The sequence below is a fragment of the Miscanthus floridulus genome, chromosome 1, assembly GCF_019320115.1.
Source record: "Miscanthus floridulus cultivar M001 chromosome 1, ASM1932011v1, whole genome shotgun sequence".
Taxonomy (NCBI): Eukaryota; Viridiplantae; Streptophyta; class Magnoliopsida; order Poales; family Poaceae; genus Miscanthus; species Miscanthus floridulus.
The window spans coordinates 70,299,329-70,322,488 of record NC_089580.1 but is presented as its reverse complement, the minus strand read 5'-3'; the positions used below and the strand labels follow the sequence as shown (position 1 = coordinate 70,322,488).

At 43.9% G+C, this 23,160-nt stretch overlaps 1 protein-coding gene, 1 long non-coding RNA gene and 1 pseudogene across 2 annotated transcripts; 2 read left to right on the top strand and 1 right to left on the bottom strand.

The window, feature by feature from the left end:
- The first annotated feature begins 11,516 nt into the window (after positions 1–11,516).
- LOC136486691 (uncharacterized) lies at positions 11,517–14,372 on the top strand (annotated as a pseudogene).
- A 919-nt stretch (positions 14,373–15,291) lies between these two features.
- On the bottom strand, positions 15,292–18,461 carry LOC136486682 (large ribosomal subunit protein uL14x/uL14z/uL14y). Its single transcript, XM_066483646.1, has 4 exons — positions 18,417–18,461; positions 18,015–18,299; positions 15,650–15,691; positions 15,292–15,552 (listed from the first exon to the last, which is right to left on the bottom strand). The coding sequence occupies exons 1-4, from the start codon at positions 18,427–18,429 to the stop codon at positions 15,470–15,472; spliced, it is 423 nt and encodes a 140-aa protein (XP_066339743.1). The 5' UTR covers positions 18,430–18,461; the 3' UTR covers positions 15,292–15,469.
- Positions 18,462–19,793: 1,332 nt separating this feature from the next.
- On the top strand, positions 19,794–22,348 carry LOC136486678 (uncharacterized). The gene is made up of 4 exons (XR_010766913.1): positions 19,794–20,188; positions 20,876–21,008; positions 21,097–21,191; positions 21,815–22,348. It is a non-coding gene; the product is annotated as an uncharacterized lncRNA (long non-coding RNA).
- The last annotated feature ends 812 nt before the right edge of the window (positions 22,349–23,160 follow it).

Below are 23,160 nucleotides of genomic sequence, written 5' to 3'. Positions count from 1 at the left end.
CTTTTGAAGGAATAGGCGGTTGGATGCATAGCATGCAGTGTTGATAGCTTCTACCCATAGAGCTTCAAGGGTGTTGTACTCATCAAGCATTGTTCTTGCAAGAGTGATCAATGTCCGGTTCTTCCTCTCAACTACACTATTTTGTTGAGGAGTATATGTTGCGGAGACCTCATGTTTGATTCCAACTTCATCACAATAGGCCTCTAAGTTTGTGTTGTCAAATTCATTCCCATTGTCTCTTCTTATCTTCTTGACCTTTACTTCAAATTCATTTTGTGCTCTCTTGGCAAACTTCTTGAAGCATGATGCAACTTCGGATTTGTCATGAAGGAAGAATACCCATGTATATCTTGAATAGTCATCAACAATCACAAGACAATAAAGATTTCCTCCCAAACTCTTGTATGTTGTTAGCCCAAATAAGTCCATGTGAAGGAGTTCTAGCACTCTTGTGGTTGACATGAAAGCTTTGGTTGGATGAGTATTTGCAACTTGCTTGCCAGCTTGACATGCACTACAAAGCTTGTCTTTCTCAAACTTCACATCCTTCAACCTTCTCACCAAATCATTCTTGATTAGCTTCTTGAGTGAGCTCATCCCAACATGAGCAAGTCTTCTATGCCATAGCCACCCAAGTGTTGTTTTGGTGAATAGACAAGTTTTCAAATTTGCATCTTCGGAGGTGAAATCCACTAGATATAGGTTGTTGTATCTAAATCCTTTAAATATCACTTTATCATCATCCTTCTTAGATACAACAACTTCCTTCTCGGTGAACAAGCATTGGAAGCCAAGATCATACAATTGTCCAACGGATAGCAAGTTGAAGCTCAATGAAGTAACATATAACACATTTGAGATAGAATGATCATTTGATATTGCCACTTTGCCCAATCCTTTAACCTTGCCCTTTAAGTTATCTCCAAATGTCACCTTCTCATTGTCACTATCATCATCGGATGAGCCACTAGATGAATCAATATCCGTGAGCCAATCACCAATAATGTATTCCTTTCCACTCTTCTTCTTGTGGAAGTCCTTCTTCTTGCCATCTCTCTTCTTGTATGGCTTATCTTTCTTCTTCTCATCTTCATCACTTGAGTCATCTTTCTTACCCTTGTTCTTGTTCTTGAACTTGTCTTTCTTGGGCTTTGTGCATTGGTGAGCTAGATGACCAAGTTCTCCATAATTGTAGCAATCCATCTCGGAGATTGGCTTCCTTCTAGAGCTTGTGAAGAACTTCTTCTTCTTGCCATCGAACTTGATGCCACTCTTGTTGAGCTTCTTTAGCATCTTGGTGGTTTTCTTCACCATGAGAGCAAGACGTGCATCATCAAATTCATCATCACTTGAGCTCTCATACTCAAGTCTTGCTTTACCCTTCTCTTGGCTAGCTTTGAATGCTAAGTCCTTATCTTTCTTCTTGGTAGAGGATGAGCCATCTTGTGGCGTGATGTGTATATACATCTCATGAGCATTGATCTTTCCCAAGATTTGTGTCAGTGTAGCGGTGGAAAGATCACCTTGATGGAGCATAGTCACAATATGCCCATATTTGTCAATGGGGAGGACACTCAATATCTTTCTTACAACATCTGATGGTTACATTTGAGTAAGTCCAAGCCCATTGACTTCCTCTATAAGAACATTCAAACGTGAATACATTTCATTAGCACATTCTTTAGGAAGCATTTCAAAAGAGTTGAGCTTTTTCATGACAAGATGATAGCGTTCCTCATGCTCACTCTTTGTTCCCTCATGGAGCACACAAACGTCCGACCATAGTGCATGGGCGTCTTTGTGGTTCCCCACCCGGTTGAACACATCTTTACAAATGCCTCTAAATATGGTGTTTCTAGCCTTTGCATTCCATTTTTCATAATTTAACTCATCGCCTTGTAGGTTAGTAGCATCCCGAGGTTTTGGGAAGCCTTGTGAGACAGCTCTAAGTATTCCAACATTTAGAGCTTCTAAGTACGCCTCCATGCGAATTTTCCAATATGGAAAATCATCCCCCTCCAAGATAGGAGGAGGTCTATCCCCGTGAGACATCTTTCTCTAGGCGGTTAAGCCTAAATATGTGAGCATAAGGCTCTGATACCAATTGAAAGGATCAAGATGCCCAATAGGGGGAGGGTGAATTGGGCTAATTCTAAATTTCTTTGCAATAATTAAACTCTACGGTTAGTCCAACTAACCCCTTGTGCCTAGAAAGTGTTTCTATTGATCTAACACACAAAAGTTTAGCACCCTAAGTTCTAATCCTACTCTAGCATGGTAATTCTAGGAATGTAAATGACAAGAATTGAATTGCTCAAAGTAAAGAGAGAAGGAGGAACGCGGCGATGTTTTGCTGAGGTATCAGAGAGTCGTCACTCCCCACTAGTCCTCATTGGAGCACCCACGCAAGGGTGTAGCTCCCCTTGATCCGTGCAAGGATCAAGTGCTCTCTACAGGTTGATTCTTCGACACTCCGTCGTGGTGAATCACCCACAACCGCTCACAACTTGAGTTGGGTCATCCACAAGCTCCGTCGGATGATCACCAAGCTCTCCAATCACCACCAAGCCATCTAGGTGATGGCGATCACCAAGAGTAACAAGCATGAACTCTCACTTGACCATGACAAGCCTAATGAGAAGGTTGGATGCGTACTTTGCTACTCTTGATCTCACTAATGAGGGCTCTCTTTGGGATTCTCAAATCTCAATCACCTTACTAGGACCTTGCTCTTCTTGGCACTCTCAAAGGTGTTTTTAGCTGTTGGAATGAGCAAAAGTACCCCCACACATGAATGGAGGAAGTATTTATAACATGGGCTAAAAAACAAACCGTTATGTGCCTCTGCGGGGTGATCGGACGCTCCAATCATGTTGACCGGACGCGCCGGTCAGTTCACCCTAAACTTCAGTGCTTACAGTGTGACCAAACGTGTTCGGTCATGATTTTCCTTCTCTAGAACCTTAATGGAGTCGACCGGACGCTGGCCCTCAGCGTCCGGTCACTTGACCTCTTAGCGTCCAGTCGCACTAGATGAAAATATCTCGATCAAATGAACTGATCAGACTCTGAGCCAGCGTTCGGTCACACCGAAGCCAGCGTCCGGTCAGTATTTGACCCTCCATTCACTTCCAATTCTCGAACGTACGTGAATGAAGTTTGCTCCATTGGATCTAAGGGCTATTTTGGAGCTACCTAGTGCTAGATTTAGCAAGTGTGCACCACACCTAACTCACTAGACTCACCTAGGTCAAGCTACCCATCCATACCCCCCTTAATAGTATAGCCAAAGGAAAAACAAAGTCCTAAACTATTCTAAGTGTCTCTTCAACTACAAACGACACTTAGAAATAGTCCATCCTTAACCTTGCCGTCCATCCTTTGAAAACCGAAACGATTGCCATCATAGGGGCATGACCACCATGATTGCCCAATCAATCTCCATTATCGTGACCTAACTTAATTGCCTCTACAAAACACACGTTAGTCACAGTAATCACGTATTGTCATTAATCACCGAAACTCAACTAGGAGCCTATATGCTTTCATCTATAAAAGGGGACGCGGCCCCTCCAACAAAGAGAGAGCCCTTCTTGAACATAAAAGCACCGATCAAGTTCACTAGCTCATGACCACAGAACCGCTGGGTTCGGACTCCAAGCACATGCTTGAACACTTACTCATAGCGCAGCTCCCATCGCTCCCGGCCCTTTCGACCGACCTCCTGTACACCCCTTCTTTCTCCTTCTCGTTTATAACCCCCACAGCAAACTTCAAGCACCTAGGCTCAGGAATAAAGTCACTGACCGACCCAAACTAGACGTAGGGCATGTTGCCTAAACCAGTATAAACCCTGTGTCATTGAGTGCTAGGCCACCTCCGATCACAACGTACGGCAAAACTATAAATATTCACTAGTTGGTCACTTTCTGCACCGACAGGCTCTGACCCCGACAGCTGAAATCGCCCAGGCTCGGGCTCCCTATGTTGCAAGCACATGTTTCAAATGTTTCAGGTGTTTTGTAGGCATGTTTCAAGTGTTTCAGGCAGATATTGCAAATGTAGATTGGGATGTTGCAATGATTATACATGTATGTTGTAAGTGTCTGTTTCCAATGTTTCATCTGTTTTTCAAACGTTTGTTGCAAGTGTTTTTTTATATTGCATATGTTTGGAATTGTTTTTCAAGTGTTTTTGTATTTGTTTCAGGTGCATGTTTTGAATGTTTCAGCTGTTTCGTATGTATGTTGCAATTGTTTAATTTGGATGTTTCAAAGTAGATTGGAGTGTTGTGCATGTTGCAATGTGAGCCACTTGCCGCAGCCGCCTGCTTCAACTGCTGGGGCGTCGTGCATGGAGGAGAGTGGCGCAGCAGGCGTGGGGAGGGTTACGCGAAGCAGAGAAGCATGGGGGAGTGGCATGGGTGGGCCTTGCCTGTGCGTGCAGCAGGCGCTAGCGCGGGCATTGCAGCAGGCGTGGGCATCCGGATATGGGGGGTTTGTTCAGATGTCTGGGTGCTAGTGCCGCCGAAATGGAATATGTCATCCTTGACCATTTGGTTTGTTGTGGAACGTAAAACGCTTAACTTTTTTTTTACTTTGTGTTGATTTGATTGGTACTAGTATGTTGATATTAACAATATATACACCTTATGTCCCAAAGTATAGGTTGTTTTACGTTTTCTAGGTCTTTTATGCATCTAGTTATACTATGTATCTAGAAAAATCAAAACAATCTATAAATTGGAATGGAGAGAGTAATAAATAGACATGAGAATTTTGCGCGCTGGCCTGGGTTCAGGTCGGGCCGAAAAAACCCGGTTATTTCAAGCCGAAAAAGTTCCGACCATGACCCCACTGGGCAAGTCGGGACTAATTTTTTGGGCCAGGCTCGGGCCGGGCCTAGGCTTGGGCGGGTCGCCCACGCATTTTACAATGTAAAATAGCTAAAAATAGCATTTTAGTCTGGGCTCGGGCCAAGATTTTTTTTTCTGGGCAGCAGGATCTGTGCCCAGGCCCTGTCTAGTAAGGTTCGTGGACGGGACAAAACCCGTTGGGCTCGGGCCGGGTTTAATTTGCGCAGGTCTAGTAATAAACAAGGGAATCACGGGCCAGGGGAACGGAGTCACCATTACTCTACTGTTTTCTTTTTATATTATGATGAAAAAATGGCATATGCATTTTAAATATTACGTTTGGTCCAGTATTCAACTTTTTGTTTAATGAAGTCAGAACTCGTAAACTCTAAATTTTGGATTCTTAAATTGTTAAAGTTCACAATTTAGTTACCAAAAGTTGTGCCTTTTAAATAGACACAATTGTATTTTACTTTAGATTTTAGTTTTATTTGAATTTCTATATTACTTTTCTATCTAACTTTCAAATATTTGACTTTAACTAGATATATGTCGGTGTGTTGCACGGCGGTCACAAATTTCTTCAATGGCTAATAAATTTTTTTTGCATATCAGCTTTGTACACTAATCATACTTCAACAAGCCCTTAAAATTTCAGCGCACTTGTTGTGCATGTTGTCTTGTATAAGCGAGCACAAAAACAAACACGAACTCCATTCAACCCGTGGAGTAGTTTTTTTTTTCTTTGGATGGTGGAGCAACTTCACTGGTACGGATGAAGCTGTTTTTTTAGAAAAAAAAAGTTCAATAAGTAGCTTCACCTGACTGTTGACAGCAGTGAAATGTCCGTAGTACCTTTTTTATTTTATATTTATTTTTTCTTCATTCATTTTTTCTCTCACTTATTTTACTTTTTCCTGTTTCTCTCTCCTTATCTATCTTCTCCATCTACGGATACGCACATCTGAACAGCACGCATGGGGACTCCTTCCCTTCGGGCTCGTGGCCTTGCCTCCGTCGCGCGCATCTGCGCTCACCCATCCGCGTCGCTTCGTGCCCGCGCGTCCAGCTACGGCCAGCCAAGTGCCGCCGCCGCCTGGGTGCACGCTTGCCCAAGCGCCGTCGCCGCTGGTCCGAACAGCACCACAGGCGAACCCCTTCCTTCACGGCCTCGCCATCGTCCCGTCCGTGTGCCTCTGCCCCGCGTGTCTGGAGGCAGACGACCGCGTAGGCGTCCCTCCAGGCAGTGCCGACCTCGCTAGCTCTGGGACCGAGTTGAGCTGCTCCCACGCCATCTTCCGTGCCGCCTCCGTCGCGCGCAGGTCTTCCGCGCCCCGCCTTCTCCGTCGAGGCGATGAAAGCGAACACGCTTGGCAGGTCCACGAGGCACGAGCCCTCGCGCGGGCGGCGCTTCTATTGGACCGATTCTTGTATGGCGCAGACGGATCCTACGGGGACTACGCAGCGGGACAACGCGCGACGCCGCGGACCAGACGGGCTCTACGCGAACTCCCGTTAGGATGGTATTGTTCCGGAGAAATTTGGATGGTTTGGAATAATTCCGAAGGAATTTGTGAGAGGAAAATATGATTTTGGATAAAAAAAAAAGAAACGGATCTAAGCCAGGTTTAAGGGCACGAGAACGGAGCCTCAGGCGCGTCACACAGGGGAGCGAAGAGGCAATGGCGTGTGGTGTTGTCAAATTCAAGTACGCGCAGATGAGGGTGCATGCGTCGCCGTCGATGGGCGAGACGACGTGAAGGCGCCGGGCCGCCGCTTCCCATCAATCGCCCCTGGTAGGATTGGATGCCCGTACGCCGTTGCGTGCTTGATATCCCCCTTGGGCGCTGCCTCATCCTTCTCGATGCTAGGTAAGCCGCGATTTCCCGAGAACGCGAGAAGCCGAAGGATCGTAGGGGAAAAAGGAAAAGACGAACAAGAAAAAACTCACGGAGGCACATGCACGGCCGGGCGGCACTGTTCCGTATCAGTTTTGATCTTCCATATCGTAGACGTGGGTGGACCCGCATAGACAAGGTATCGGGTGCGCGCACCAAGTCCTGTTGGACGAAACCCTTCGACGTTTTTTAAGTAGTAACAGATGTTTCAAAATCAAGACAAGTTGGAATTTTGGATTCAAATTTCAAAGATCATTCCATAAAATTTTACTTTTTAAGTAGCAAGTGACTTATAATGATACGCTTTCTTGACTAATTCTTTCAAACTTTTCAGTGGACAAACCAAATGTCGTCATATCATTTTTTCCTAGTAATGTGTTTCATTGTATTTGGATTGATAATGATTCATTGATTGTAATCACAAATTATACATGAATGAACACTAGAACTAAACGCACCGATCTTGGTGCTCCCTCGCACTAGCTTGTGACCACCCCCTTTCCATTTGTATTCCAAATTTCCAAGATCGGTGCAAAAGGTTTTTCTTTTAGCAAAAGGTCTTCATGTATTTGATGCATTCGTGATGTAGATCAACAAGCTCGTGCAGCACCTTATCACTGCCGTTGATGCAACCTGATGGACGCTTGGGAGATCCTTCGCAGCGCCACCGTCTGTGGTCTCGTCCGGCCGGTGTTTTCGGCCATCACGACTTCACCACGCACGCATGTGGCCTGATGTGCATGTGGTGTGGGGATCTGCATGCGGTTTGGACGGCACTGATAAGGTGCTGCACGGGGCTGGTCTACAGCACAGAGTGCATAGACTCCCCCCCAACAGCGGTAGACTGAACCCGCCGTGAACCGACAGGCGAGAGCGCCGAGGCCCGTGTAGCGCCAGAGCGGCGGCACCCGGAGCCCGCGGTGCAGATCGGTGCACGGTGGCACGGTGCAGTGCAGCTAGCTAGCGCCTCTTTGCACGGGCAGAGAGAGGTATCTTTCAGCCGGGTGGCCAGGCTCTACCTAGCTAGCTATATGCATCTCTGATCTTTGTAGCACGTATGACGGCCGGCCCTCACCTCTCTTTCACCTCGATCGATTTCGACAGGGCGCTGCCGATCGATCAAGCTACTTGGAGTATTACGTGCAAGTTACTCGCCGCAGTAGAAAGGTCGTGGCCGCGCGCGCTTTGAACATGTCCTGGGCCATGAGGATTTGGCCTATAGTGATGCAGAGACAGGATTCCGGATTGCCCGGCCGGAGCGAGCTATACGCATGAGAGCTAGGGGCGTGTATGCTGCGTGGCCAAGGATCGGTACTTGGCTAGAGATAAGGGCGGGCGAGACGACACTGACTGGCAGCTAGCAGGGCATTGGCTAGAGATAACGACCCAACCTTTTATTTTGTTGTTGTTTGTTTTGAAACAAGAATTACTAGCATGCACCGTTTATCGTTTGATTGAAAGGCATTGATTCGTCCTCCTCTCAAAGGATACGTACGTACAAGATGCATCAACACTGGACATCGTGGTACGCGTGCCAGCTTCGTCTCCGATCCCATCCTTCTCTTCTCGGTGTACAAAACACTGAGATCCAGCAATAATAATATCTCCCGAAATCCATCTCCAATCCATGGTGATGAGGAATCGCATCACATCCGATGTCCTGGAATTTTGCATCTCTCGGTGACGCCTACGAAGATCTCTGTCTCCCTCTCATGTTTCCGGCCGCCGCCGCCGCCGCCTCCGGGCTCCGGCACGCCGTACGAGCTTTTGCTACGGCGTGTCACGCTGCAGGCCTGCAGCCACGGCCCACGGCGGCGGAGGCCGGCTTCCGACCATGTTCCATTGGCGCAGGGGCCTGTCGCGCGCTGGTTGGCCCGTGTCACACCCTGCAGTAGTAGCGGCGGCCTCCGGTCACCGGAGATGGCTGAACAGCGACGGCTCCCGGCGGATTAGAGAGGTCACCTGGGCAGGGTTGGGTTCTGTCCGGCAAGACATCGAAGGATCGCGACGCCGGGTCATTCAATTCTATTCTCCCGCGCTTTCTGTGGCCCTGTTTAGTGTTTACGTACGAATCCCGGCCCTACTACTTTCAAACTCTAAATATGTTTTTTTTCCTTCCTATATATACTTCTCTAACTTTGTGGTTTGTCCTCTTTCAATTTTTAAACTGAAGAATTTGTTTATCCCAAAATCACCTATAACGGTTTTAAGAGAGCATTTTATATGAGAACGTTTGATTTACCCTTGTTGTCATTTCAATGTATATACTCTGAACACAAAACTTAAATGCATTTTATATGTTTCAAATCTTATTGAGTTTTCACGATTTTTTATAGGAAAAAGTTGTTTATGCCTCTAGAAAAATAAATGTGATTACAATAGTGCTAGAAAACTTGTATTTCGTTTCAGCTAGCCTCCTCAATTTAACTTGAGTTGCTGATGCTAGAGGTGATCGGTAGTCAATATTTTACATGTGTTTCTCTTGAGTGTTAGTTACAATTATTGTAGAGCAACGAGTTGTCACAATAAAAATTACAAAAAGAAAGTCAGATGTTATTATTTTAATCCTTGAATAACATGGCTACCTATTATGTATAATGATTTGTTGCAGATAAAGACGTGTAAAAATAAATCTACAATATAAAATAAACACAATCCATAATACGAAACTTTTGAAAAAAAATGTTTTTCCTTTTTTTAGCTTTTTCCTATTTTTTTAAAAGATTTATTTAATATGGCTCCACTGAACAATGACAGAATTCTAGGTTAGTCCAACCTTTATATTCACTCTAAAATAAAATAGAAAATTTAGAAATGCAGAAAAGAAGGGGTAACTCACAATTTTAGTTGGAAAAGTATGTGTGAGAATGCAATTACTCCATTAAAAATGATAATTCAAAATCTTGGCTATTTGCGAGCATGCATATGCACAGTAGCGGTCATTCACACTTTTGCTCCAAATATCAAAAGAAGACAGTAATAAGATTCGATGCTACGTGTGTAGGCTCTATGGAGATGAGCATGTATAAAAATCAGGTGTTTTGTCACATTTCATACTGCCTGTCTTTTCATTAGCAAAAAAAAAAAAAAAAAAAAACTAATTATTCTGTATCTGCAAAGAGATGTGAACATACACACCCTTAAATCTAGTCTAGCCACCTCACATTGGGTCCAGGCTAGATATGCAAGAAAGCAAGGCATGACTTCGTACCTCCATGTAAACCATATACCCCACACCAAAGTTTATTCTTCAACTATACTGCTATATATGTACTCGTTGTGTTCCCCTATGTCCTTAGCAGACTCTCTCGTTTCCATAACTTTTCATTGCTTTTCTCGTCTAGGATATCATTGATAGGAGGTACTAGTGCCCATTCACTGATTTTATACAACGTTAAGTGAAGATGATGTCCCTGATGGGTTGGGTCAAGACACCTTTCTCTGAATTATGCAGTGTAACTTCCTTCAACTTCTCTATTACATTTGGTTTGTTCATTTTGGTGGCCACTAAAATATTAGACTAATTTGTTTTCTTATTAAAACTAATCAGATACCAGTTGTTTGTTTGTATGTTTGTATAGTGTTTGTAGTTGACCAAGGTACATATCATGTTTTTGTTTAAAAGGGATTTAATTCTTTTATACTAGTAAAGTACTATGAAGATGACAATCTTGTTTGATTATACGAGTCGCCATCAACGTTGTTTCTCGTCCTAAAAGACCGCATACAATTTTTCTAACTTCTGTGTGTCCCTTCTTCGTAATTCTATCATCTCTCTGTACCAATGAATGCTAGATTCACACTATGTGCATTTTGGATTGAATCATCATCCAATCCCAAAAGACTTATTAAAGAACTGGATTAGTGCAAGAAGAAACTGAGAGATGGCTTTCTCCTACGGTTTGCTGCATAATCACGTACTACACATCTTGCATGCACTTTATTACTTTCTATGACGTCCGGCATCTAGTTCTTCAGAAGCATCTGCCAAAACGGATGGTCGGCTTGATATGTCACCAACCTAGGGGTTGTTGATGCTCATGCTAAAGCAAGAATGTCTTCTCGCTTTCCTATTCCTAGCTACTTAGGTCTTTGTGCACACGTTTTTTATTGATATGGTTTCTAGGTTACTGTACAAAAGATAGTAACAATTTAGTAAGAGCATAGAAATGTTTTGCAAAATTATATGACTACTTTTTAAAAGAGTCATACATGCTTTTATCAAAGTAATGTATATGTGAATTTTCACGATTTGAAGGTGGGCTCTCTAAATATCAGTGTTCATGAAAAAAATTTAAATTTGTGACAATCATAGTCCAGAGGTTATGTACAACTAAACTAAGTATATATTTTTTCAATGATCACAGGCAATACAAAATTCTCCCCTTTTTATTACTCGCAAAAGGGAAAAGTGACTTAAAATGACGTCTCGGTCAAAAGCAAGCTAGGAGTAAGGGGTAACTAATCTTGGAGAGACACGGAGAGGCGGTTAAGTAGTTGCTCATGAGCTAAATTACAACACATAGCATGCACAAAAATAGCTATTTTGCCCATCTATGTTTTAGCTAAAACATCACACGAATTAAGATTTTAACAATAGTATGACATGTCTGTAAACCCCTCTCCTAAATAAGCATCTAGTGTTGTTTGCTTGTTGAATCCAAAGTTCTTGCCGGCTCTTATGGGCTATATATAGCCTATAAACTTTCTGTTGCTTCGTCTTTCAGCATTATAAATAGAAGCTATTGCCATTTGCATGATCTACGAGTTTTCTGTATCCTGTCTTCAACCCCCTCCTATTTGATCATACCCTCCTTCAACAACAGCGGAAGGGACAAGCGAAATTCTCCTTGTTACCCGCACCGGAGTTCGTGATCCGCCATGCTCGACGACCATCCCTTCACTGTAAATCTCTGCACTAACATTAGGCTAATGTGTTCCCTGGAATTGTTTGAGAGTTCCCAGCCTTTGCGGAGGACCTTTGTACGGTTTCTTGATTGTTGCATACCGTTTTCCCCACTTGTTGCCCATGCTTTTTCTTGATCAGGATTCCTTTATTGGATTGCATGCATGCTTTGATCTTGCTAGACCAATGTGTATGTGCTGCAATAATTGTTTGGTGCCTATCCTAGAAAAGCAAAAAAAGACACAAGATCAAGAAGACAGTCTTTCAGCTTTTGGACCCCTGCGGTACCAAGAGAATATATTCCTCGACTTGATTGTTTTCGCTTGTTGGTCTCGATGGACTTTATATCCATTTCGCTGGGAATTTTGATTATTGGGGCTGTTTCTCCCCCTAAATTCTCTAATCCTAACAGTGACATTCGCCAGCATACATACCGTGTACTGTTTTGCCATGCTTAGAGAGAGATGGCAAATAGAACATTACTATTGCAAATACAACTGTACGGCATTTGATTCCCTAAAAAGAGAGACTATAAAAGAATCCCTGAAATATTTTCACACAATGGTTATCAGGTAGCAGTTTTCATTTTAAGATCGGCGCAAATCTTGTGTGTGTTCTAAAAAAAGGGTTCTCAGTTAGGCAGTTTTTAGAACTATATGATGATTCAAATTTTCACCCTGCAGGTTTGCATTTTGCAATACACAGTTATTTGTATTGATCAAACATAAGCTTGTTCTGAAACGGATGTTGCTGACAAGTTGGTTTGCTTCTAAATTTTAGCAGGATGGCATCTCGAGCCCCATAGCGGCGCACATCCTAGATTTCTGCGACGATGGCAGCGGTGGCGACCTCTTCGCGGCCGTGAACACGGCCTCGGACATGTTCACGGCGTCATCAGAGGATGCCTCGTCGTCGTCCATAACGACGCCTCCCGCGCCCTGCGGCCACGGCGACAACGTGTCGTTGGGCGCCGCCGCGGCCACGGGCGCTGCCTCGGCCTTCTCCCCGTTGCCGTCCCTGGACTCCACCCTCTCGGCTCTCCTCGAAGAAGAAGACCCACCTGGTTCCAGACACCGAACTCCTCCTCCCCATTGACTACCAGTTCTCGGCGGCGGCGGCCGGAGATGAGCCTCAGCCCGAGCAGCAGTTCGCTCAGGTACCGGTGGTGCTTCCAGTGGCCGGCGCGGCAGAACATCCGGGTCTGCAGACGCAGATGAGCAGCACGGCGTCCGAGCTGCTGCACGTAGCGTCGTCAGGGTACACCGACGAGTGCTTCGCGGCGGCAATGGCGGCCGGAGGAGGGTACGTGGGCCTGGACGAGGCCTCTGTGCCAGCAGCAGCAGCAGCAGCCGCCGCAGCCCGGCGCGTTGCTCCCCGCCAGCATGATGGAAACCTGCCGCGCAGGGCTGCTACTTCGGCAAGGACACGGCGGCGAAAGCATGCGGCGGCTTCTTCGGGACCGGTTGCAGCGGCATGATGATGTCCATGATGGGGATGGAGGAGATCGGCGAGTACCAGCGGATGATGGAGAGCGCCAGCGCCGCGCTGGCCGCCACGCACAGCCCCGACGCGGACTCCGCCGCCGCCGCCGCGGCGCAGCAGATGGCGTTCGGCGGCAACGCCGCCGGGGAAATGCAGGTAGAGTTGAGCGCCAGATCGAACGCACGGCATGGCATGATGAACCATAACCCAGAGTGCATGCATCGCGTAGCGCATTCCATGACGACCATGACGCGCATGCATGACATGTTTGTTGGTGGTGCACGCCAGATGGGCAGGCGGCAGCATGAGCCCGGGGCGGCTGCCGGCGGCGGCGACGGAGGCGTCGAGCCTGGAGGACGCCAACTTCAAGAGCGCCCGCATCACCGTGGAGGAGAGACGGGAGAAGATCCACAGGTACATCAAGAAGCGGAACGAGCGCAACTTCAGCAAGAAGATCAAGGTGACGCCATGCGCCTCTTTGAGCGATCCAAAATTCAACTGCGGCCATGCATGCTGCTGACGCCATTGCGATCCCCAACAATTGCAGTACGCTTGCAGAAAGACCCTGGCGGACAGCAGGCCCCGCGTCCGCGGCAGATTCGCCAAGAACGACGACTACGGCGAGCCGTCGAGGGTGATGCAGAACCACGAGGAATACGACCACATGGTAAGTGCTCCAACGTGAAACACAATTTTTCGAGCAAAATTTACAAATCTGCGTGTACGAAGTGAAAGCTACGAGTACTTATTGAAAGTAAAAATATATGTCTTTAAATGCGTCAATTGATAATTTCACAGAACATTGCGTTTTTTTTTGAAAAAAAAAATTCAGGCCGGCATGAAGGCAGAAGACATACTGGATCCCGACGCCCTGCAGGCGCACATCAACGGGATGAACTCCTACATGTACAACCACACTGTTGAGTCTTGGATGTAACGCAAACGCATCCAGACGACGATGGCTAAACTTTCCGGTTTCGGTTTTCTAATTTTGTGCAGATTTCAAAGGGAGCCTTACTTTTGGTTATTTGGTCCCACGGAATAACTGATCCTGTATAGGTTATATAAATTGCCCAGATTGAGTGTAAGTAGTCTTGTTATTGTATGCGAATCTGATTTTACCAACTTACGATAGAACCTCGGGTATAGTTGAGAGTTTTGAAGAAAATAACGCTTGAATATAGAGATTTGTACTTGCCTTCTTATCTTAATAGAAACAAACCTTTCTGGGATCATACATGTTGCATTTTCATTTTCAGCTCCATCGTTCTCGCATTTCCCATTCAAAATAAGAGCATCTCCAATAATGTCTAAAATTTGAGTCCAAAAGATTTGGTTTTGAAACATGTCTAAAAAAAATTATTGGGTATACAAGAAATACACTCCACCAACAATTTCTTTTTATTGTTCCTAAAAATCATACACACCATCGTCTTCCATAGATACCGAGTCTCTGACCATGGATGGAATGATTCGCTGTCATGGTCAGGTCATCTCGGTGCCCTAGCTCACACACAGCACAGGAACCTTCAAAACAGAATCCTCTTAATATCTCCAGATCTAAAAATAGTGGTCGGAATTCTAATTTCAGCCAACTTCCTAGACGGCAGCAGAGCCATGAGTCGACGGCAACAATGAAACCCTGACAAAACACATCTACGGCCTGTTTGCTGGTTGGTTTCTGGACTGGTTGGTTGTGAGAGGAAAACACTGTTGGCTGGCTAGTTTGAGCTGGCTAAAACCAACAAGCGAACAGGACACTACTGAGCACCTGTCCCCTCCCCCCCCCCCCCCCCCCCCAAAAAAAAAACATGTGTTTGTGCAATGCTACAAACGATTCAGAGGAGAGAAAAGAGTTCATTAAGCGCCCAGAAATCCCATCGCTAAAGCGCTTACATTTTGTGTTTTCCACGGTGGCAAAGAAACCGAGAAAACTGCCTCCAAGCGCCTTCCATACCCTCGCGTTTTACGTGACTACGTGGCCTAGCTAGGGGCGCCAACACACCAACCTGTTGAGGTGCTCTTACTGATTAACAACAAATTCATAGGAAATTATGGGGTAGAGCGCAGGCTGAATACTGAAATGGCCATACAAAAGCACAAATCGGAGTGACAGAAAACAAGATCATAGCGCCAGGGCAGCACTGAACTGACTACATAAGTGCACAGTTCTGCCTCTTAATTGTGCGCCTTTTCCCTTGAAGTACATTACCACATATGCTCACTCAAGTACATTATCACAGATGTTGAGGTACCGAGTACAACAGGTTAAAATGGACCTAACAAGGAGCACAAGGAAACTAACTCAAACATCCCCCGACCATGATATCAGACAATGGCGTTTGCTGCACTAGCAATCCTAGGCCAAAGGTCAGCACACTCCTTGCCAATAGGTCCAGTGATAGCAGATCCTGCAAAAGGAGCAACGTGTTCAGCAATGCTGAAATGCACTGCACCTCCAGGAGAACAGGACTGTGCAATTGAATGAGATGTATGCCACGCTCTTACCTTTCATCTCACCCTTGGGGTTCACGATGACTCCAGCATTATCTGCAAATGCAGTACCACCATATGAGATAGCAGCTAAATAAAAATTAAAGTGATACACTAACAGCACCACTAGAATCCACATCCAATAAAGAACACACTTCCAGCAACTATATGAGATATGAGATTGTTCGGTTTCATATATTACATTAAGGTAATCCAGAAATACATATGCACACTAGAAAATGATATAACAAACTAGTCATATAAAGAGCACATATTCATATTTACACAAAAAATCCTTCTGCATCACCCACAAATGACAGGTTATGCGAAGCTAATTAAAACATACTACATGGAAAAGTAACAGCAAAAACCCACAAATGACATTTTGAATAAACTAGTAATTAGTAGACATGATAAAGCATAAGAAAACTGTCTCATGGCTAGACCCAAGGTTTCGTGGCAGCAACATCGCTATCTAGGGCAATGGAATATTAGACTACTTTGGATGGAGAAAAAAATTATTGAGTGTTGTAAAATACGTAGTACTAAAAGCAAGCAGAAAAATGAATAGAACAAGTAATGAAAGGCCCTACTAGCCAAAAGAAAACAAAGATCAAGAATTAGGTGCCTACTATGAGTTAACAGAAATGAATGGAAAAGCAACCGAGTACAAACATATAGGTGAGGCTACACAGCAGATTGAATAGCAACATGTGAGAACTTCCTTGAAGTCACAAAAGATGGTTATCACATTATATTAAGGCCATCATGAAACATCTATAAAACTATGGAAAAGGATATAACAAAGATGAAGCCTTGTAGACATCTATATAGAGCAAACAATCACATTGACAACATCTTTCAGACATACATGATCATGTAGGCGAATATGAAAAAAAAGATAATTAAAATGTCCAAATGCAGAAACAATGCAATGCCACACTTATGGCTTAGGTAAGAAACTAAGAATGTGATTATACACTGTAGGCATCGTATACAATGAAATATAAGAAATGTACATCTCATGGACAGTCCCAAAGTTTCATGGCAGCAATGCCACTGCCTAGGGCGATGGAATATGAGACTGCTTCCAGATGGAGAAATTCTTCCAAAGGAGAAAGCGTCAACAACAAAGGAGATTCTTTTATGATGTTTGCTTAGGGACATGCAAACATTGCAAGTTTGGCCCATATAAAGCCAAAGAACCTTGTGGTCTTTCTATCACTGAGTACCTCTAAGAAAATTATATACTACGGAAACCAAAAACAAATGAAGAAAACAAGCAATTAAGTGCTTGCTTTTCACCAACAGAAAAATGATGCATACATTACAACAAGCCAAAAAAGGAAAAAGAACAAAACTGGATGGAAGAAGCTATTTTGTAGATAGCATACTTATGAACATAGACAAACCAAGTCGTAATATGTAATTGGAGGGAATTGTTATCCAATGAATCAAGCATCATCTAATGGAAAATATAATATAAGAAATATATGTCTCATGGCCAGTCCCAAAGTTTCATGGCAGCAACGCCACTACCTAGGGCAATGGAATATGAGACCGCTTTCAGAAGGAGAAATCCTAGTGAAGAAATCCTCAACACCAAAGAAGCTTCTTTTATGACGTTTGCTTAGGAATACAACATGGCAAGTTTGCTCCATATAAAGCTAAAGAACCTAACAGTCCTTCCGTCAGTGATTGTGTTCTAATACATATACTATAAACCAAAAAATTAAAAAACAAACAATGAAGTGCCTGCAACTAAATGACATGAAAACAAAGAGATCAAGAATTACATGCCTACTAGAAGCTAAAAAAAGAAAATGAATGGAATAAGCGGCGGAGTAAACATATAGGTAAGGCTACATGGCAAACTGAAATAAGGAAACACATTTGGTTAATCGAAACTATTTTGTAGATATGATGTTTGCGAGAGAGAGAGAAAAAAGATGAACTAAATTATTCAGATTGGCAAGATAATTGTGAACAGCTAGTAAAAGAGAAAAAAACATAAAGTTCCCTTTTTTAAGTTTGGAATCACCTATACTTAGATATTTTAAGAGTAAAATCCTTATCAAGCTAGCTTGAAAGACTAGTATTGGCGAATCATGGGCTGAATCCACCAACCAACAGAATTTCACTACTGTTACTGAAGGAAAACTAGGATAGAAGATGAGGTTTGCAGGAATACGTTCTATATACAGGATTAAGGCTGAGATTCAAATACATGGCAGCAAAGGCAATACGCTACAAGCAACAGCAACATTACAACAGCGAGGTGACACACCAGACGCGAAGCATCAAGCAAGACATCAGAACGGATCGGGTCGGGCACGTCGAGCTCGAGCGTTGTAGGACTAGGAAAAGCGGTGAGAGTTACCTTCGAAGTACATGTAGACTCCGTCCTTGCGGCGCCACGGCTTGCGCTGGCGGACGATGACGGCAGGCATGACCTTCTTCCTGAGGTCGGGCTTACCCTTCTTGACGGTGGCCATGACCATGTCGCCGACGCAGGCGGACGGCAGGCGGTTGAGCCTACCCTTGATGCCCTTGACGGAGATGATGTACAGGTTCTTGGCGCCCGTGTTGTCCGCGCAGTTCACAGTCGCTGCCACGGGGAGACCCAGCGACATGCGGAACTTGTTCCCCGCAGTCCCTCCCCTCCCTGCGGCAGTTCATCCATTTCGACATAGAAGCCAGCTGAGTTACCAAGAAAGCGAGAGGGGAAACAGACGAACGAGTCGGATCGTCGGGAGAGAATGGAGGACCGGGGCGTACGTACCGCGCTTCGACATGGCGACGGCAGCGGCGGCGGCGGCGCGAGGAGAAGAGGTCGGCTAGGGTTTGCGCTGGTCGATGTCTTATAGGAAGAGAGAAGTGTGGTAGTTGGGCCTAGACTTTGGAAAGCGGGCCGTGAAAGAGACAATATGAGGCCCATCATGTTAATTTTCAGACGGGCCAACCATGTGACAACATGAGGCCCATCATGTTAGACAGAGACAATCTGGGTTTCTCAGAAGTTTATATGCACCGGTTAACATACACGTGCGTAGGAGACATTTGTATTTTTTATTTACTATTTTCTATCTTGCTTGCCGTTACCATTTTACCCTAGTATTTCTATGTTTATTTGAAACCAACATTTTTTTTTGATACTTGTATCTGTAAATTTTGTTGTATATAAATTCATTTTTTTTATTTTTTCGTTTCAATATATGGGATTTTTTTGTGAAGCATTTGTATTTGTATCCAATTTATTTTTGTCTTGATGAATTCTTTTTCTTTTTTTTCTTTTATAATTTTAAATCCCTCATTATTTTTTATAGTGTACGTATGTTGCGGCATTAGAGTTGAATACCATATCGTTCAGGTAACTTATTATTAGACACACCATTCGTGTTTTTTTCTCTTTAATGTTTTTTTTCGAGTTCTAATGTCCTAGCCATTAGTGTACATTTTTTCAGTGGAAACCGTTAGTTTTTCTTTTAGCTACTTTGTACTTGTATATATTCTATTGGACCAAAAGCCCACAGACCCACTGGTAGCAGCGAGCAGGCTAACCTTGCCAAGGACCAAACTTCCATAATTGCTGCTATCGGCATCCAATTTATCTACAACGGCGCATCCCAATTCACTGTCTTCCCCATTTCTCTCTAGCTCCTCTCCATAAGGCTGGGCAAAAATATCCGAGAACCAAAAACCGAACCGAAAGAATCGGAACCGAAACCGAAAAAATCGGAACCAAAAATTTCGTTTAGCTATTCGATTCTCAGTTCTTAGGAACCGAATTAACGGATCAAATTTTGGTTCCTAGGCTCGGTTAACCGAAATAACCGAAGGAACCGAAATTCACAAACAAGCCCAATAAACCTTACAACCTAGGCCTAATACTAACTTAACCCTAGATATAAAAGGTGGATGACACCCCCTCACAGTCTCACACCCACACATTTTTTAAAATCTCGGCATTGTGCGTTTTTAAAAATCTTTTTTTTCTATTTTTTTATTTTTTTTTACTACTTGTGTAAATCCTCGTTTAGTTCGATCGAAACCGAAACCGAAATCAGGATTTGCGAAGAACCGATCAGTTCCTATTCATAGAGAACCGAATTTGTGTCGTAACCGAACAACCGAACCGATCGGTTTCGGTTAACCGTACTCCGCCCCAGCTCCCATCCTCCAACCCGCCATGGTTCCTTGCCGTAGATGTCGGGGAAGAATGCGAGCCGTGCAGAGCGCTGCCTTCGGGGCTGGCCGCCGGGGAAGAAGTTGTGCCGGGCAGAGCACCTTCGCCGGGGCTGGCCGCTGGAGCTGGTAGATCCGCCCGCCCGACGCCAGGGCAGGGCTGCGCCGGGTCTGGCCGCGATGCCTTCTGGCGGCGGGGGCAGAGCCGTGCCGCCGGGCAGGTTGCCGTTGCTGGTCGCGCCGTCCGGAGGCCGCCAGGGCAGGCCCTCCTTCTCGGCTGCGAGGCGACAAGGGCGCCTTCGGCTCCTACTCGGCGAGTCCAGTGGTGGCTCCAGCAGCTCGCGTTTCCTTGCCGTGCTCTATTTCGTGGTAAGTTCAGTCGCTCAGACTCATTGGCTGTCGTAATCTTCCTCATCATCATCTACAGCGGGACCAGGGATGGGGAAAGATTTAGTATCTCACACTGACAGTTGGCATACCGCATTATACTTTCCTTTGTTACTTAGATGATTAGCATCCAAACTCTAATACTTATATATTTTTAGTTATCATTTGCATCGTTCTTCAAAGTTGAAAATTGTAGTCCACCACCAATATGTTGTAGGTATTCCTTTTTAGTGCTTGCAAAATACTTTTGTAGTGCCGTTGAATAAAAATACTATTGTAGTTATCTGAGTTTAGATGACACAATAGCATTAAGCAATAGTTGGTACACTAAATATCATAAGAGACCATTCAGTTCCAGCAAATATAGAAGGCTTCTGAAATATATGTAAAAATGCTTTTCCTTTCCAAACTTCGTAAGCAAATTAGCTTTCTAAAATAAGAATTGTAGTGGTGGATCTACAATTTTCAAAAAAATGGAAGACATTGTCATAGCAGGATCTGAGTGAACACTCTGAACATCTCATTACTGCTAGAAAATAGCAATGATAATGTAGTTCGGTCCAGTTACTGATTGACTACTTTCTTGTCATCCTGACTACAACTTTGATTCATTATTGACACTGTTAAGCGATGGTTTGTTTAATGTAATGTGTTCCCGTATATGCCTAGCGCAACTATTCAAGATGTTGATCGAGCTATTCAACAAAAGAATGGATTTCCTGTTCCTGGTAGGAAAATCAGAGTTAAGCTAGAAATGAATCAGTGCTCCACTGAAGGAACGGTTTGCAAAAGAAGGAGAATAGTGAGGCTCCTCTCCTAACAGTTTGTTGCTGCTGAAACTCAGTAGATTGTGGATCTGACTGTCATTTGTTTTATTTGCTTGTGAGCAGTGCAATGCAAGTGTAGGACTCCGATTTAAAAGATGAGGCAAACGAGACTTCTCCTGCTGGAAAGCATAAGGGGAAATCACATAAAACAGATCCAGGTTGTAATGTAAATTTCTTTGTTTTGTTTAATGTTTTGCCATGATTAGTATTTTCCAATACTGAAGCAAGATGTTATGTTGAACCAGAGCATTACATTTGTTGTCAAAGGATGCTATGGTATCAAAATTACATAAGAGAAATACTCCTATGCTTGCTTCAGACACGTAGAATAAAGCAATGGTGAAACAAAAAATTAAAGTAAAATGCATAAAATGGAAATATATTATAGAGTGAAGCGGCAAAAATTTATGCAATTGAGGTTTAGTTGCAACTTGCAAGGCAGAAAATAGATTACTTTTTAGAAACGGACAGTTGAAAGAGAGGTCAGAATACTTTTTGAAAACATACATGCATCACATATTATATTAAGCAATCTTTATTTGATCGCAATCAATCTTTATTAGACCCTATCAACACAAAAATAAATAATTGAGGTTTAGTTGCAACTTGCAAGTCAGAAAAGAGTAGATTACTTTTTAGAAACATGTAGTTGAAAGAGAGGTCAGAATAATTTTTATAAACATGCATCGCATATTATATTAATCAATCTTTATTAGATCATATCAACACAAAATAAATAATTGTATACCTGCATTAATCAATCTTCTGATGTGTCAAGCAGAGAGCTGAAGGTGTCCACGACGGCATGTAGGCAGCTACCGGCGTGGAGGCGGCGCGGGCCGCTGGGGACCCGCAGATGAAGCTGCTAATCTTCTGATGTGTCAGGCAGGGAACTGAAGGTGTCCACGACGGTTGGTCGACAGCTACAGATGTGAAGGTGGCGCTGGCCGTGTTCACGGCACGTGCTGTATGCGGAGGCCCGGAAGGAGGAGGTGGACTTCCTGATCTTCCTGCTGCGCGTCCGTGACACCGTGCCGAGGCCCGGTATACGTAAGGTTTTATTTTAGGACTACAGGAAGAGGAGGATTACGTGAGGGAAAACCAATTTTGTTATTGATTCTTTAATATAGGACAACCGCGAAAAGCAATTCTGGGTGGTCTAGACTTGGGAGGGGCGACGTGGGTACGACGAGCGGGTTGGAGAACTATTTGGTGAAAAAAAACTCGGCGAGGGAGGGCGACGGAGTGGTTTTACGTGGCAGGAACGCATAAGACACAACTGTAAGACCTTTTTATTACATACATGGCGCACCATTGGATCAACATCGCCGTAAGATTTGAAGATATGAATTATCTGAGGGTTCTCGAATAAGGTGGGTATGAAACTTTTCGGTGAGAGATATTTTTCAATTCTTTCGCTCTTTTATAGCTCTTTTATAGTATAGATATAGATTTATTTAGGGAAAAAGTCCACATTACCTCCTCAGCTTTCGCGAAAGTCTGCTTTTCCTCCTCAAACTCTAAAACCGAGTAAAATATCTTCCTCAACTTTTAAAACCGTTCATCTTACCTCCCTGGCCCTATTATAAGCTGTTTTGAAGGTGGTTTTATCTGTGATCATGTGAATTACACCTATCATAGTATGCGGATATTTATTCTACGTGTCTGAAGCATGCATAGGAGTATTTCTCTTAATTTTCATAGCTGCACCAAAGGGTATAATATGTAATTAGGCACATGGGTATTTTATTAATCTTCTTATAGTGGCAATGGACAATGGTTGGCAATTCTGTAATTGGTATATCGTATTTTGTGCTAAGTTTTCTATAGTGATTGTGGTGGGTGATTTTGTTTTTTTTTCTCTGACTGATTTAACGTGATGGTTTCCAGGTATCGAAAGCAAATCTATGGAAGTTTCTCTTATATTAGCCAAATACTTGATAATAGATGTTTGATATCCATCATTTTTAGCGAGTCTAGAGAACAGAAATGGAGATGTTTCAGATGATCTGAGTGGAGCAGAGGTGAGGGCGTGCAGGATTTGAGCTAGCCCTCTGCTCCACTCTGTTTGTACGCAAGTGGAGTATGCAATGGCTCGAAGACTTTTTCCTTGAAGGTATATAAGGT

Excerpts from the sequence above, each read along its gene's own strand:
- LOC136486682 (XM_066483646.1), bottom strand. Across the intron at positions 15,692-18,014 it reads AGTCTACATGTACTTCGAAG|ATAATGCTGGAGTCATCGTG; the intron begins GTAACTCTCACC and ends CTGCATTTGCAG. Across the intron at positions 15,553-15,649 it reads CCCCAAGGGTGAGATGAAAG|GATCTGCTATCACTGGACCT; the intron begins GTAAGAGCGTGG and ends CTCCTTTTGCAG.